The 18183-nt window shown below is 43.9% G+C and overlaps 1 protein-coding gene across 3 annotated transcripts in view; it reads left to right on the top strand.

Annotated features, from left to right (window-relative positions):
• The window catches only part of GABRG3 (gamma-aminobutyric acid type A receptor subunit gamma3), a 1111975-nt gene that overhangs the window by 862832 nt on the left and 230960 nt on the right, over positions 1-18183 (top strand). For all 3 annotated transcript variants that reach the window (XM_073664536.1, XM_073664535.1, XM_073664537.1), the window contains one exon: positions 5689-5826. In XM_073664536.1, the coding sequence (XP_073520637.1) occupies positions 5689-5826 (138 nt within the window). The remainder of the gene's footprint in view (positions 1-5688; positions 5827-18183) is intronic.

The raw sequence follows: 18183 nt of genomic DNA, 5'->3' as shown, positions 1-18183 counted from the left end.
TGGAGGAAAGAAGGTTTAATCATAATCACAGACGCAGATTCTTTACTGTAAGAGCAGTGAGACTATGGAACTCTTTGCCACATGATGTTGTAATGAGTGATTCACTACTAAAATTTAAGAAGGTCATGGATGCCTTTCTTGCAAAGTACAATATTACAGGTTATATATACTAGATTCCTTGATAGGGCGTTGATCCAGGGAACTAGTCTGATTGTCGTATGTAGTCATGAAGGAATTTTTTCCCCAATGTCGAGCTTAGTGTTTGCCACATGTTTTTTTTTTGCCTTCTTCTGGATCAACATGTTAGGCTATGGGTTGAACTAGATGGACTTAGTCTTCCTTCAATCTTAAAAACTATGTTACTATGTTACTATGTTACCATACAGCTCATTCAGCCAAAAAATGAAAAACTTATTGCTCTCAGAATAAAGCGATGCAAAAATAATTATTTTCTCTATAAAACAGTTTTTATTGTGTAAAAGCTCAGAAACATAAAACAATTATATAAATGTGGTATTGCTATAATTGTGCTGACTTGAAGAATAAAGCTGCCTTATCAATTTTACCACACACGGAACGACATAAAAAAACAAAAAAACAATTCCTGCATTGCTAGTTTTTGCTCATTATGTCTCCCAAAAATCGCGATAAAAAGCTATGAAAAAATGTCATGTACCCGAAGTAGGTACCAATAAAAATGTCAACTCATCCCGCACATTACTCTATCAGCTGAAATATGAGAAAATTATAGCTCTCAAAATATGGAGATGCAAAAACTATTCTTTGCAAAAACAGCGTTTTTTAGTGTGTGACAGCAGCCAAACAAAAAAAAACCCAATATAAATCTGGCATCTCTGTAATCGCACCAACCCAAAGAATAAAGTAATCTAATCATTTAAACCACATGAGGAACGGCGTAAAAAATAAATGAAACCCAATTCTTCACCTGCTGTTGATTTATTCATTCTGCCTACCAAAGATCGCAGTAAGGCATCGCTCACATTTTTCCTGCGCTCTATGCGGAACGCATACACCAGGGTTTCTGTGTAAATCTCTGAAATGTATGATTCAGACTGAACCCCAGCAGAAGATTCCCTATGATGAGGCAGATTTATGCACTGTGGCCTCCATCAGACCTTTTGATCCGGCGGTGTCCATCTTTTTAGGCTTGCATAAAAGTGCCGTCAACCATAGGTTTATGCACCTGATAAAAAAGGACACCACTGAACAGAAGCCAGACGGAGTTCAGAGCAACTCTGCTGCCTCATTCTAGTGAATGGATCCCTCAGGGGTTTTATCTTAATCACATCACTCAGAGATTTAGATGGAAACCCCGATATAAGGGCTCAGCATAGAGCGCAGGATAAATGTATTCCCAAACGTTATGTAAAATGTTCCTAACAAAAGCTTCAAATCAATCCACAAGAAAAACAAGTCCCCACTCAGGTCCATCATCTGTCAAAGGAAATATAGGGGGCTTCTACGTTACTGGAAGCACAAAGGCTCTGGAAAAATGCTATGGCTCCTTGCACCCCAAAAGAAATCTAGCAAATTTTGCGCTCCCAAATCCAAAAGCCCCGTTCCCATCTGAGCACCACAGTATGCCTAAACCACAGTTAGTGTCCACATGATTGGAATATATGTAGCAACGAAAGCTAGCCTAATTTACGTGTGCATGTCTTCAGAAGCACGAGCTGGGCACAACGTCTATAAGACTCCCCCATTACTAACCCCATAGTCAAATAGTTAAATTAAAAACAAAAATAAAAAACAATATCCCTCACCTGTCTGTAACATACCTGGTGGCGTCCTTGCATGGTGGTCCATCTCCCACTGTGCAAGAGGGCGCACTTGATCTCCTGTCCAGAATGTCTCTCTGGCTTCCCTCCATGCTGTCTGTTTGTGTCTGTTTCTGCTGCTTAAGGGCGGCGCCCGATCACTTCCTGCCTTTTGTACCTGCTGTGGGTCACACCCCTTGTGCGTCCTCAGCCTATTGCTGTCTGTCACTTGGTATATAGCTCAGCAGCTCCCTTCTATCCCTGCCTGAGCATAGTGTTTCCTTCAGTGTGTGCTTGCACTCTGAAGGTGCCAGGTCCCGTCTCTTGTCTCCTGCTTTTTGTATCAGTTCCCGTGTCTGAACTGAGTCCTGTATGTCTCCTGCTTTGCGGTTTCAGCTCCCGTGTCTGAACTGAGTCCTGTATGTCTCCTGCTTTGCGGTATCAGCTCCCGTGTCTGAACTGTGTCCTTTTTGTGTTCTCTGGTCTGTCCTGTCTGAACACGCTCCTTGCCTGTTCGTTCCGCCTTTTAGTGGCCGATTTCCTAGACCCGCTCCTGTGTCTGGTCTGTCCTGTCTGAACACGCTCCTTGCCTGTTCGTTCCGCCTCTCTGGGGGCCGTATTCCCAGACCCGCTCCTGTATCCCTCTGCAGTGTCGGTCTCCTCCGTACACTCAGTTCCAGTCTGAACTCTCTCCTGTCCTTTACCTGTTTTGCCTCTATGTCCGTTCCCTTCCTTTTTCTGCAGAGTCTGAACTCGTACCTAACTCCTGCTTGTTGTCTCTGCAAGTACTGTGTGAGTATCTGGCTCTGTCTTTCCCTTCCTGTCTGTTCCGTGTGAACAGAGCCCTGTCCTCCCTGCTCAGCCTTGTCTGCACTCTAGCTGTGCTTGCCTGTAACCCTCTACCTGTATTGTTCCTGAGTCCCGGTGTGTACTGGGTCCTATCCCGCCTGTGTTCCTACCTGCTAGTGCCTCCCTGTCTGCACTCTAGCTGTGCTTGCCTTTACCCCCCTGCCTGCATACCCGCCTGCCTGCATACCAGTCGTGCCTGCCTATACCCACCAGTCTGTGTGCCAGCCTACCAGCCTGTTCCTGTATTCCCCTGTGTGGGTCAACAGCCGTGTCCGGGGTCTGTCCTGGAGTAGCACCTGGTCCCTCTGCTCGGTTCCTCCTTGGTGCACTGGCGTCGTATGCCGTCGTGCGACCCTGGTCGGATCGGGTGAATACTTAGTCACGCCCCTCCAGGCATTCACTCTCCGGCACGGTCCAGTGGAATCACTACAATCACACGCACACGCCGCTTAGCCCGGGCGTGTGCATAACACTGTCCAACGTGATGAAATAATCCATACAGTCCCATGCCAAGCTCACTTGTAGAACAGTCACATCAGTAGATGTGACTGCTCTACAGGACAGCTGGCTACACTCTGAGACAGGCAGTGTGTAGTGCTGAGCTGCTGTGAGAGAGGTCACAGGAGTTCATCAGCTGATGAGCTCCGGTGATCTCACTTATGGCACCACCGCTGCGTGAGACACCGCTGCATGAGAATTTTCTCAGGCAGCGGCGGTGCAATAAATGAAATCACCGAAGCTCATCAGATGATGAACTCCTGTGACCTCTCTCACGTCAGCTCAGAATTAGACACTGCGGGAGCGATTACGTTCCTGTTAGTGTGTAGCTGGTGGACGAGTAGAACAGTCACATCTACCAATGTGACTGTTCTACAAGTGAGATCGGTGTAGGACAGTATGGATTACCTGGATTAGAGTGGATAGGTGAGTATTATGGTGGTTTATTATTTTTTCTTTTTTTTTTTTTACAGGGGAAAGGGGCTTTAGGGATTAGGTTTAGGTGAGTAAAACTGTGTTTTTTATTTTTATTTGAATATTAATTTTAACTTTTTTTATTTTTACTTGGAGCACAGGCGCCAACTGATGAATACTCCCATCAGCAGCGCCTGCGCTTGCTGTTTACAGTTACAGAAGGAGTCGGCTGATGGGAGTAGTAGTCTCATTAGCCGATGCCTGTGACCCACAGTAATCTTTTTACTATGGGTGCCAGTCGCGGAATCATGCTGACATTTAACAAATTGATACCGCAGCGCTCTGACCGACAGTAACGATGTAACCGCCGATCAAAGCCCCTGTTTCTTGGTATCCGAACTCGAACTTTTAATAGCTGTTCGACCAAGCCCAAGCATCCAGGGATTCACTACTCTCTAGTCACTACAACATTCTGATCACTACAATGTACTGGTCACTATGATGGCAGTTTTCAATTTTCACTCAGCAACATCCACTGCTTGTTTCTGTTGCTTGTTTCTGGAAAACGCTCATGGAGTCAACATAGGCACGACTCCTGTAGATAAATTCCCAAAGGGGTATAATTTCCAAAATGGGGTCACTTGAGGGGGATTCTGCTCTTCTAGCCCTTGGGACTTTGTATATGGAGTCTGCATACTATTCTAGGACTATCTGTGCTCCAGGAGGCAAACAGCACTCCATCCCTCCCAAGTCTCACTGTGTGGCTAAGCAGTACTGTATAGCCACGTATGGGGTATTTCTACATTCAGCAGAAATTGTGGGACAAATTTTAGTGCCATTTTACCCATTTCTCCATGTGAAAATGTAAAATCGTGGGCTAAAACAAAATTTTGGTGGTAAAAATGTAATTATTTTATTCTTTACTGCCCAATTATATAAAATTCTGTGACCCACCTGTGCTATCAATATGATTACTGGACCCCTTTATGAATTCATTGACAGGTGTTGTTTGAAAAATTGGGTCTCTTATAGGGGGTTCTGCTGTTCTGGCTCCTCAGGGGCTCTGCCAATGTGACATGGCACTCTCAAGCCAGTCCAGCAAATTCTGATCTCTAATATGGAGCTTTTTCTTTTCGGAGCTTTGCACTGTGCCTCAAAAGTTATTTTCCTGCTACCATTGTGAAAATGAAAATCTTTGGGGCTAAAACAACATTTTTGTAGGAAAAATATATATTTTTCATTCTATCATTTTGACAAGCTGCAAATAGACATCTGGATAACTAAGATTAAATGCTGTGTCTTCACAGGTGGTTTCCACTGTCTAGACACATCAGGGTATCTCCAAATGCGACATGGCATCCCCCAATTATTCCAGCAAGTTAGTTTTGCATTCAAAAAGTCAAAATGGCACTCCTTTTTCTTCTGAGCCCTGCCGTGCTCCAAAACAGTAGTTTTCCCCCACATATGGGGTATCAGCGAACCCAGGAGAAATTGCGCAACAAATTTTGTGGTCCATTTTTTCCTGTTACCTTTAAGAAAGTGAAATAATTTGGGTCTAAAGGAAAAAAAATTGAAGAAAAATTAAATATTTATTTTTTTCCTTCCACATTCCATTAATTCCTGTGAAGCTCATGAAAGGTTAATACACCTGTTACACTAGTTTTGTCAGGAGGAATGGGCCCAAATTCCGATCAACTATTGTGAGAAGCTTGTGGAAGGATATCCTAAACGTTTGACTCAAGTCATTCAGTTTAAGGGCAATGGTATCAAATACTAATGAAATGTATGTAAACTTTTGTATTTGCAGTAAGTAATACAAAATGCCTTAAAAAATTCTCTCTCTCATTATTGTGGCATTTGGCAAATATTAAAAATTATGGTAATCCTAATTGACCTAAAACGGGAAATGTTTATTCTGATTTCATGTCAGATACTGAGAAAAACATGCATGTGTCTTTTTATATAGTGTATGTAAATTTCTGGTTTCAACTGTAATATTAATTCATAGTATTAATATTATTATTATTATTATTATTATTATTATTAATAATAATAATAATAATAATAATAATAATAATACTTTTGCACAAATATAGTCTTCACTTGATTGATAAAGATAAGATTTTTTTGTTTGTTTTTTTGTTGACAGATGGTTATCCGAAAGAGGAGATGGTTTATAGATGGAGAAAAAACTCTGTAGAAACAGCAAATCAGAAATCATGGAGGCTATATCAGTTTGATTTCATGGGCCTCAGGAATACTACTGAAATTGTACAAACATCAGCAGGTAAGATATAATTTTATAAAATTCTATCACTTTTTTGAAACTATATCTGTTGGATTTTCAGAAAAGTTGTTCATTTATGATCAGAAATTATGTCTTCATAGTGGTAAGAATATAGTGTATAGGTCCATGTTGTCCTAATTAGGTATATGCTGACTCAACATATGCACCCTAGTTCTATATTCTGACATTTACTATCATTATACAAACATGTTCAGAGAATAGTAAGCTAAAAGGATCATTATAAGCTATGAGTTGGTAAATCCAGATAATGTTAGATATGTCGAGCTAATATTTATTATACTGTATATTCTCTTCTCAGGATTATGCTCACGAACACAGTGTTCAGAAGTGATGGACAAAGAAGTTCACAGTTTGTATTTCTTCAGAAAAAAATTGTCTGTTTATAAAAATTTGAAGGTTTATTAGGTGCTTTATATTTAGTGCTTGTGTCTGTGTCACAACATCAGGTAGGAAAATTGAGCAAAATTCTAACTACAGTCTGGTGGAGCATTTTTGCCATGTAATTAATGAATTAACAGTGAAGCGCAGGGAAGGGCAATCTTTACTGCAATTAATTGTGGTATGCACAAGCACAAGCTGTTATGAGATGTACACATTTCAATATTGGTTCGGCTGTCTATTTATGTTGTGGTTACTTTGGCAGTTTTGTTTGTCAGAGCAGTATCATTCAGACACTAAATGTAGTTACTTAGTAAGAATAAATGATTGTGCTCAAAGTCAGTTATGGTGTCAGGCACAGTGTTCCTTCATGCATAGGCTCTGCTCACCTTACTACCTAAGCCTCAGTCACACTTTCTCGGTATAGTAACCTTACCTTTGTATTCTTATGTTAAACCCATTTGTACATTATCTATGAACCTTGTTAACTTGGCATTATGACTGTTGATCCAACCCAGCGGCACCTGTCTAATGGCTGCTTTAAACCTTCAAAATTGTCCTGCTTTTTTCCAACCATGAGGAAGCACTGTTTCAGGCACAGCAACAGCCGGACTATATGGTTTTGAAAACCAGTACAGTCCAACTGTTTTCACAGTGAAAATCTTGCTGACACACAATAACACTTTAATATAAACTCCGTGGACCCAAATTATACTGCGGTTGAAATCTCCTGACCCACAATTATGCACATGTTTGTACACTTATTGGCCTGGCACTACCTTCTGTTCCAAGCAAACATGCACACATGAAAGACTAGAGGCATAGCAGTATCGCATCTTTTTACAATAGAATTTTTACAAGTCGCAGGCCGTCATTGGAGATTGTCGCTCAGAGTGTTGCCCAGTGTATACTTCAAATGCAAGCAATTAACTTGGTCTGAACAGTGTCTTATCATAAAAAAGTATGTAGTCATTAGTGTTGAGCGAGCATGCTCAACACTGCTCGGTACTCGCCTGAGCATCTCACTACTCGGGATGTTTGGCGAGCACCAAGCATTTTCACGTTACTCGGGAGGGAGCTCGGGTCTCTGCCCTGCATGTTTGGCGCTCTTTACTGAGCCAATGAACATGCAGGGATTGACAGCCAGTCAATGTAATGCCGCAGCCATGTTGGTTGTGGGCATTACAGTGATTGGCTGGCAGCACAGTGTCACCTCGAGTATTTAAAACCAGGGGCCGCCATCTTGGACACAGTCGCTCCAGATTAGACAGTGTAGGGAGAGTGCTGCTGAACCAAGGAGATATTTATACTGCAAAATAGGTAGTGTAGGGTCTCTAAAGCCTGCAAAATCAAACAAACAGTCCTTCTGAGGACTAATATCCATCCCAGATATCAGGCAGGCAGGCTGGCTGTATAGGAGATGCAGTAGTTATACCAACAAACACTGAAGTACAGTCCTGTGTGCTGCTTCTCAAATTGATAGACTTAGCCACAGGTCTCAGGGGCTAGGAAAAATCCTTTTTTTTTTCAACTAAATCCTTAATTTAGACCCAATTTTTTTTATTTTCGCAGGGGTAACAGGAAAAAATGGACCCCAAAATTTGTTGTGCAATTTCTCCTGAGTAAGCTGATACCCAATATGTGGGGGAAAACCACTGTTTGGGCACACGGCAGGGTTCGGAAGGGAAGGAGCGCCATTTGACTTTTTGAATGTAAAATTTGCTAGAATAATTAGCGGATGCCATGTTGCATTTGGGGTGCCCCTGATGTGCCTAAACAGTGGAAACCCACCACAAGTGACACCATTTTGGAAACTAGACCCCTCAGGGAACTTATCTAGATGTGTGGTGAGCACGTTGAACCCCCAGGTGCTTCACAGAAGTTTATAACATTGAGCCGTAAAAATAAAATTTTCACATTTTTCCCACAAAATTGTTTTTCAGCCCCCACTTTTGCATTTTCATAAGGGTAACAAGAAAAATTGCACCATGTAGTTTATTACGCAATTTCTCCTGAGTAAGCAGATACCCCATATGTTGGGGAAAACCACTGTTTGGGCGCACGGCAGGGTTCGGAAGGGAAGGAGCGCCGTTTGACTTTTTGAATGTAAAATTTGCTTGAATAATTAGGGGGCACTATGTTGCATTTGGGGAGCCCCTGATGTGCCTAAACAGTGGAAACCCCCACAAGTGACACCATTTTGGAAACTAGACCCCTCAGGGAACTTATCTAGATGTGTGGTGAGCACATTGAACCCCCAGGTGCTTCACAGAAGTTTATAACATTGAGCCGTAAAAGTAAAATTTTCACATTTTTCCCACAAAAATGTATTTCAGCCCCCACTTTTGCATTTTCATAAGGGTAACAGAAGAAATTGCACGATTCAGTTTATTGTGCAATTTCTCCTGAGTTAGCAGATACCCCATATGTGTGGGAAAACCACTGTTTGGGCGCGCGGCAGGGTTCTGAAGGGAAGGAGTGCCATTTGACTTTTTGATTGTAAAATTTGCTCGAATAATTAGTGGATGTGCCCCTGATGTGCCTAAACAGTGGAAACCCCCCACAAGTGACACCATTTTGGAAACTAGACCCCTCAAGGAACTTATCTAGATGTGTGGTGAGCACCTTGAACCCCAAAGTCCTTTACAAAAGTTTATAACATGGAGCCGTGAAAATAAAAAAATCGATCTTTTTCCACAAAAATGATGTTTTAGCCCCAATTTTTTTATTTTCACAAGGGTAAGAGGAGAAAATGGACCCCAAAAACTTTTCTGCAATTTCTCCTGAGTACGCCAAAACCCCATATGTGGGGAAAATACGGTGTTTGGGTGCACGGCATAGTTCAGAAGGGAAGGAGCACTGTGTGACTTTTTGAACGCAAAATTGGCTGGAATAGAGAGCGGACGCCATGTCGCGTTTGGAGAGCCCCTGATGTGCCTAAATAGTTAAAACCCCCCAAAATTGACCCCATTTTGGAAACTACACCCCTCAAGGATTTTATTAAGGGGTATAGTGAACATTTTGAACCCAGAGGTACGACACAGAATTGGATGACATTAGGTCATCATATTGAATAAATTGTCATTAGTCTTGAGCGCAAGTGCTCGCTACTTGAGTTTGCATCGGGTACTCAGGTATGCACCATGTATTACGGTGCTCAAGTGAAATGCTCGAGTCCCCGCCCGCATGTTTCATGGTTATTATACACTCCAAAAAAACCATGCGGGGATAGCTCGTGCATGGCAGGCAATCCCCGCGAAGTTTTTTTGGCTGCGAAGCATATGGGGCGGAGACTCGAGCACCCGCGATACTCCATGCATACTTGAGTTCCCAATGCAATCTCAAGTAGTGAGCACTTGCGTTCAACACTAGTTGCCTAATCGTCATCTTTTTTTTTTTTTTTTTTTTACTTTTAAAAAAAAAAACAACCCTAACCCCAACCCTAACATTAGCACAACCCTAATCCCAGCCCTAGCGTTTATTTTTTACGCCATTCCTAGTGCGGTATAAGTGATTAGATGACCTTATTATTCCGGTCAGTGCGACTACGGAGATGCCAGAATGATATCGGGTTTTTATGATTGACAGCTGTCACACACTAAAAGACACATACTTTGTAAAATCTAGTTTCTGCATCGCCATATTTTGAGAGTTATAATTTTTCCATATTTTGGCCGACAGAGTCATGTGATGGCTTGTTTTTGGCAGGATGAGTTGACATTTTTATTGGTGCCATTTTCAGGCACGTGACATTTTTTGATCGCTTTCTATTCCAGCTTTTGAGAGGCAGAATAAAGAAAAACCAACAATTCAGGAATTGTTTTTTTAAAAATTTTTTGTAAAATTGATAAGGTAGCTTTATTCTTTGGGTCAGTACGTTTACAGCGGTACCACATTTATATCGTTTTTCTATGTTTTGGCGCTTTTACACAATAAAAGCTATTTTATAGAAAAAATTATTTTTTTGCATCACTTTATTCTGAGAGCTATAACTTTTTGATTTTTCAGATGATGGAGCTGTATTGTGGCTTGTTTTTTGCGGGACAAGATGACGTTGTCAGCAGTACCATTTTTATTTATATTCGTCTTTTTGATCGTGTGTTATTCCATTTTTTGTTTGGCGGTATGATGATAAAGCATTGTCTTTTGCTTCGTTTTTTACTTTTATTTTTTATCGTGTTCACTGAAGGGGTTAACTAGTGGGACAGTTTTATAGGTCAGGTCGTTACGGACGCGGCGATACCAAATATGTGTACTTTTATTGTTTGTTGTTTTTTTTTCTTCATAATAATATTTATTGATGGGTACATTATATTTTTATTTTTTGTGGATTATTTTTTAAATATTTTTTTTATATTTTTACAATTTTTTTTTTTTTTAAATTTCACTTTCTGAGAGTTTTTTTACTTTTTTACTTTGTCCCACTCTGGGACTTTCACTTTTTTTATTCTGATCGCTTGCATAGCATAGGGATGGAGCACCATCCCTGTGCTATGCAGGCAGCCAGCGCTGCACAGTGAGAAGATTGTTTGGTCATGCACTGCGCATGACCAAAAAATCTTCCTGCTGTCTGGTGACGCGGATGTTGTCATGACGATATCGGTTCGTCATGGCCACACCCGGGAAGCCGCGGCAGACAGCGCTGGAGGCCAAAGAGGAGGTGAGAATTGCGATCACCTCCCCTTAGCCACGGCAATGCTGCGATCCACTTCGATCGCAGCATTGCGGGGGTTAATGTGTCGGGAGCGGTGTGGGACCGCTCCCTGCACATAGTACCGGATGTCAGCTGTGACAATCAGCTGACACCCGGCGGCGATCGCGCCCGCACAGCCTGTGTGCACGCGCGATCGCGATGACATACTAATACTTGTCAGGCTCTTATGTCCCAGGGCACAGACGCGTATTAGTACGTCATGGGCTTTAAAGGGGTTAAAAGAGTCTGGTTTCGACCAGATAACTAGAACTGTGGTTTTGCAGTTCCATGGTTCAAATCTCTGTATTATCCACTTTTTTGCCTTTTTTCCATAAAAAAAACTGTTTGAGTGTCTCGCTGACTGTTCAGGCACAAATATATCTGTTTAAAAGATTCTGGTGTAGGCCAGAGAAATAGAACTGTGGTTTTCCTCTGCCGCGGTTCAAATCTGCGTGTAATCCACCTTTTTGCCTTGTTTACATAAAAAAAACAGTTTGAGTGTCTCGCTGACTGTTCAGACACTAATATATTTGTTTAAAAGATTATGGTGTAGGCCAGAGAACTAGAATTGTGGTTTTCCTCTTCCATGGTTCAAATCTGGGTGTAATCCACCTTTTGCCTTTTTTACATAAAAAAAAACAGTTTGAGTGTCTCGCTGACTGTTCAGACACAAATATATCTGTTTAAAAGATTCTGGTGTAGGCCAGAGAACTAGGTCAGCAGCACACAGGGGGAAGGATCCAGAGTACCCCAACAGGCATGAAGAAGGAGTGTGGTGGCCGCAGACAGAAGGCGGGCAACCGTTCCCCATAACACCAACAAGAGGGACGTTGCCAGTACAACCGGTAGGTCTTCCCGAGTCTGGAATTTCTTTAAAGACTCTGTGCTGATAAACCCAAAAAGGCCATTTGTACCACCTGCCAGGCCAGCATCAGCAGGGGTGACAAAACTACCAGCCTGACCACCACTAGCATGATCAGGCACATGTCAGCAAAGCACCCGACTTTGTGGGGCGAACCCCAGGGTCAAGTGTCAGTGGGTGTCACCACTGCTTCTTCCACTGTTGTGCGTGTAAGGCAATCCCCTGTCCATACTGCATGCAAAGATGCCCCCTCCTCTCAGTCTTCACTTGTTATGGCAGTTTCTCAAGAAACAGCATCAACGTCCACGTCCACGTCCCACCGCAGCGTTCAATTGTCCATATCCCAGACCTTTGAACGAAAGTGCGAATTTGCAGCCAACGCCCCACAGGCCACAGTCCTAAATTCACTCATTTCATGACTGCTTGCGTGTGAAATGCTGCCTTTTAGGCTGGTGAAGACTGAATCCTTCCGCAACCTTATGGCGCTGGCCATCCCTTGGTACTCGGTCCCCAGCTGACACTATTTTGCCGGTGTGCCATCCCCGCACGATACAAGCACGTGTCCGAAAACATCTGCCGTGACCTCAACAACGCAGTTACTGGGAGAGTCCACATGACAACGGACACGTGGACAAGTGCTTGTGACCAGGGACGGTACATCTCCCTGACGGCACACTGGGTAAACATAGTGGAAGCGGGGACCCAGTCGGACCTTGGGATGGATCACATACTCCCCACACCGAGGATTGCGGGCCCTATGTCAGTCAGAGTTTGCCCCACAGTGTACAGCTCCTGAGCATCATCCTCCTCCTCCTCATGTTCAGCCTCCATCTCAGATATCACCACATCGTTTACAAGCTGGAAGCACTGCAGTACTGCCTCAGACAAGCAGCAACAGGCTGTGCTGAAACTCATAAGCTTAGGTGATAAACCTCACACTGCTTGTGAGTTGTGGACAGCTGTGAAAGAAAAGGCACATCTGTGGCTGAGACCGCTGAACCTACATCCAGGCATGGTCGTGTGTGACAATGGCCGTAACCTGGTGGCGACCCTGAGGCGAGGCGAGATCACACACTTACCATGCCTGGCTCATGTGCTTAACCTCGTGGTTCAGCGGTTTCTTAAATCGTACCCCGAGTTGCCAGATCTGCTCGTCAAAGTACGCCGCTTGTCAGCTCATTTTTGAAAGTCGGCTACAGCTTCTGCCGCCCTTGCTGTGTTGCAGCAGCATTTTCTGCTTCCGGCAAACCGACTGGTGTGTGATGTCCCCACACGTTAGAACTCTACCCTCCACATGTTGCAAAGGATATGTGAGCAGAAGAGAGCAGTTGTGGAGTACCAGCTGCAACAAGGCCGTCGATATTCAGATCAGACTCCACACATAAGACCTCAGGAGTGGACCTGGATGTCTAACATATGTACCATCCTGACAAACTTTGAGGAGTCCACCAAGATGGTGAGTTGCAATGACGCAATCATTAGCGTCAGCATCCCACTTGTCTGTCTTTTGCAACGCTCTCTGCAGAGAATTAAAGAGGAGGCATTGCAGCTAGAGTATGATGAGATGGATCAAGAAGCCATAGCGGGTGATTACGCACAGCCCAGCCTCATCTCATCCCAACATGCATTGGGGGACAATGAGGGAGAGGAGGAGGAGGAGGAAGAACAGGAGCTGGTATCATGCGCTGTAGACGGTAGTACCTGTACAACTGTCATACCGTCGGTTCAGCGTGGGTAGCCTGAGGACAGGGGGGAGGAGGAGGAGGAGAAGAAGGAGAGCATGGTCAGTCGTCATCTTGGTGAGGACACGGATGTCTTGCCCGTTACCAGTCTGGCACGCATGGCTGACTTTATGTTACGCTGCCTTAACCGTGACCATTGCATTGTCAAAATGTTGGGTGACAGTCATTGCTGGTTGGTGACACTTTTATACCCCCACTACAAGGACAACTTTAACTCTCTTATTCCTGAGGTGGAGAGGTCTACAATAATGGGGCAGTACCAGAAGGCCCTTGCTGCAGAATTTTTAAAAAAATTCCCATCTGAACAAGCTAGCGGCAGAGGTCACAGTTCGGTGCCCAACCAAGGCTTACAGGCAAGAGAGATGCAACTCCAATCAAGCAGAGGCAGGGGAACACTGTCAACGTTCTGGGACAGTTTTCTGACACCCACCCAGCTTACAGGCCCTGAGGCGCGGGGTACTCTCACAAGGAGTGGAAAGTTTCAAAAGATGGTGAGGGAGTACCTTGCCGACCGTGCCAGCGTCCTCCGTGATTCCTCTATTCCTTTTAATTATTGGGTATCCAAGCTGGACACTTGGAATGAACTCGCTCTGTATGCCTTGGAGGTCCTGGCCTGCCTTGCCGCTAGCGTGTTATCGGAGCGTGTTTTTACTGCCGCTGGGGGAATTATAACTGATAAGCGCACTCGTCTGTCAACTGACAATGCTGACAAGCTGACCCTTATCAAAATGAACAAGGGCTGGATTTGGCCATACTTCTCATCACTACCAAATGACAGCAGAGTAACATAAAGTCAAATCCACTGTGTTATTTCGGGAGGTGTATTCCCATGCACCACTTCACACCCACACATGGGTATATGCTTCCTCATTTCAGCTGTTTTTTTCACTTCTCCTTATCCTCAGCCTCCACCACAACTATACCACTAGGGTGACCGTGGTCCGTGTTGCCAGGATTACAAGTTCCTCCATCCTAATTTTTGGCAGCATTTGCTTGGAAGGCATAGGCAAAGACTATGGGAGACCCACTTCCCAATAATGGGAATAATGTTTTAATATGCTGTACTGCATGGCTCTTGTAAGGGGCATTAAAATTGTCTTGTTAAGTTACTGTGACCTCCACGTCTCTTCCAAGGGTCAATGATATTGTCTTTTTATTCCACTGTAACCTCCACCACTCTTCCAAGGGGCATTGATATTGTCTTATTATTCCACTGGGACCTCCACCACTCTTCCAAGGGGCATTGATATTGTCTTTTTATTCCACTGCGATCTCCACCACTCTTCCAAGGGGCATTGATATTGTATTTTTATTCCACTGCGACCTCCACCACTCTTCCAAGGGGAATTGATATTGTCTTTTTATTCCACTGGGAACTCCACGTCTCTTCCAAGGGGCATTAAAACCATCTTGTTAAACCACTCTGAACTCCATGTCTCTTCCGAGGGGCATTAAAACGGTCTTGTTAAGCTACTGTGACCTCCACGTCTCTTCCAAGGGGCATTAAAACCATCTTTTTAATCGACTCTGAACTCCACGTCTCTTCCAAGGGGCATAAAAATCGTCTTGTTAAGCTACTGTGACCTCCACGTCTCTTCCAAGGGTCAATGATATTGTCTTTTTTATTCCACTGTAACCTCCACCACTCTTCCAAGGGGCATTGATATTGTCTTTTTATTCCACTGGAACCTCCACCACTCTTCCAAGGGGCATTGATATTGTCTTTTTATTCCACTGGGACCTCCACGTCTCTTGCAAGGGGCATTAAAACTGTTTTGTTAAAACACTCTGAACTCCACGTCTCTTCCAAGGGGCATTAAAACCATCTTGTTAAGCTACTGTGACCTCCACGTCTCTTCCAAGGGGCATTAAAACCGTCTTGTTAAACAACTCTGAACTCCACAGCTTTTCCAAGGGGCATTGAAATGTTGTTTTTAATTACCTCTAACCTCCACGACTCTTCCAACGGGCATTGCATTTCCTCCTAATTTTAGTCATCTTTTGCTTTTCAATGCATAGGTGAACACTAAGGGAGACCCACTCCCCAATAATGGGTAGAAGGTTTTTAGTACACTGTAACCCAGGTCTGTTTCAAGGGACATTGCAGTTCCTCATAATTTTTGGAAAGCCGTCCATTCACTGCTTAGGCCAACAGTGTACAGGAGACCCAGTTGCTATAAATGGAAAAAACAGTTTAGTTAAGGCTCTCTGACCTCTATGTCACTTCCAAGGGGCATTGGAGTGCCTCAAAATTTTTGGTAGGCATTGCACTCACTGTATGCCCTATAACTGTGTAGCCGAACTGCTCCTTTTGGTAAAGAAACATATCCTACAAGACATGCGTGGTTGACTTGCCTGATATTGATATGAATGGTCCCTGTTCCTCCTGCTCTTTCTCCTTTGCCACCACCTCATCCATCATTCATCATCTGAAGCTTTGTTTCAACGGGAGTCATAGAACTGGGTTAGTAGCAGGAAAACATCCAGCAATCCTCAGAGGAGGAAGATATGCGCCAAAACGTTGACCACCTCAGGCCTAGCCACTACTACATCCTTGCGCTTGCATTCTAAGGAACAGAAAGCTAAAGAGATGGATGGCCTCATGATCATGAATAATTTACTCGTTGTGTAGGAGGTCGACCACTGCTGCTGTCTACCTTCTGAACTTTGTGTTGAAGCCTGATTGACCGAGGACCCGCAATCCTGTATGTCTGGAGGAAGTGTTGCATCCCTGTGTCCAACTGTGTCCCAGCTTCCACAATATTAACCCAGTGTGAAGGCGTCAGTGAGATGGACCATCCCTGGCCACATTCACTTGTCCACGTGTTTGTGGTTAGGCTGTACTTCCCACTAAATGCACTGGGGAGGGCACAGGTAATGTTTTGGTATGCGTGCTTGTGTATAAGGCACAGCGGGACAAATAGGGTCGGCTGGGGACCGTTTATGGACACCTGGCCGCCCCCAGGCGGCTGGGGACCATGTGTGGGCACCCGGCCGCGGGGGCGGCTGGGGACCGAGTATGGACACCCGGCCGCACCCTGGCGACTGGGGACCTAGTGTGGACACCCGGCCACCGGGCGACTGGGGACTGAGTATGGTTACCAGGCAGCCGACGCAGCCATGACGTGGTGGCCAGATTCCGCCTCCACATGCTCAAGAGGCCGAATTTCAAGTGCAAACAAGCAAGCAGTATGGTATTGCAGCCTGGAGGTTGGTGGGTGGCAGGCTGCATACTTGTGCTTGCATTGCAAGGAATGGGGGAGGTACAATTGAACACTGCCCTGGGACAAGGACTTGCACGGGGAAAGTTGCAAGTTTGCATCTTCTGATGCGGCAAGGATCACTTCTGATGGGCACACTTTTAGGCAGTGACCTAGGTGTCAGAGATGCTTCCAGGGGTCTTCCCCATGCTGTTCCCATGTCTTTTCAGCACTGTATGCATGTGTCACACAGCACATGGCCAGATAAGGTGGTAAAATGTTAAAATGACATCTCCCGGTGAATGCATTTGTCACGGTTGAAAGCAATACAGAAGTGCAAAAACGCATAAAAAATGCTACTTGTGAACATAGAACCAAAAAAAGATCAGGGCAGCAAGTTTCATTATAGATCAAGACTCATATAATATAATACCTACAAAGCATAGATTTAGAGATCCAAACAATTGCAATATTAGAAATAACCATGATTTTATTAAACATTAATCATACAAACATGATAAAAAGGCTGTGTTCATTTGAACAACAGAAAAAGAGAAAAATTCCTCATAGAGTTAGAACGAGGTCCAGATATAGGCTCACAAACAGTGCAGTGCAAACCACATGTAAGCAGGGAGAAGAGGGGGCAGAAACGGATCACAGATCCGTACATACCTGCCACATGTCATGAGTCACAGGTGTGCATGAAGGATATAAATCATGCACATGTTATGCTATAGTCAGACTATGTTTGTAAGGCAAAAGCTGTCATACTAAAAATGATTAACCCCATGACTCAGGGAACATGTACCCAGGTCTCAATTCTGACCTTAATACATATACATGATTTTGTAATTGCAATAGTTGCAAATCATAATGTAAACATGTCAGTTTAATAATTACTTGCCCTGTGTGTTTGCACCGCTTGGTTCAGTGCCCCTACGCACGTTTCGGTGCTCACAGCACCTTCTTCAAGGGGAAATGACCTTCCTTGGGCGATTCCCATGCTGTCCCCATGTCATTTGAGCACTGTCACTATCGTTTTGGGCATTTTTAGGCTTTCTACAGACTGACGGGGGTGCCGCCGCAAAAATGCTCGAGTCTCGAAAGACTAACATTGGGCTCGTTGCTCGGGTCGAGCACCCAAGTATCATGGTGAGCTCGGCCCGAGCTTCGAGCACCCGAGCATTTTAGTGCTCGATCAACACTAGTAGTCATAAAAAAAGCAAAAATGTAGGTATGGAATGCTAGGATACACTTAAACCAAAGTAAGTGAAAAATCCAAACAGTGTAATATAATATTGCATCTTCTACAACAATACACTTTTAAGCTGAATTTAAGATTACTTAACATCATATTTGAAATTTTAATTGAAGCATTTCTACAACTTCAATGGGAGGTTTGAATGAATAAGTGGAAAACTCAGCATTCAAACCAATAGCTATCAAGAATTGACCTGGTTA

This window comes from Phyllobates terribilis, unplaced genomic scaffold (assembly GCF_046119375.1).
Source record: "Phyllobates terribilis strain yellow unplaced genomic scaffold, ASM4611937v1 Scaffold_2__4_contigs__length_985480577, whole genome shotgun sequence".
NCBI lineage: Eukaryota > Metazoa > Chordata > Amphibia > Anura > Dendrobatidae > Phyllobates > Phyllobates terribilis.
This window is presented reverse-complemented; position numbering and strand designations above follow the sequence as displayed.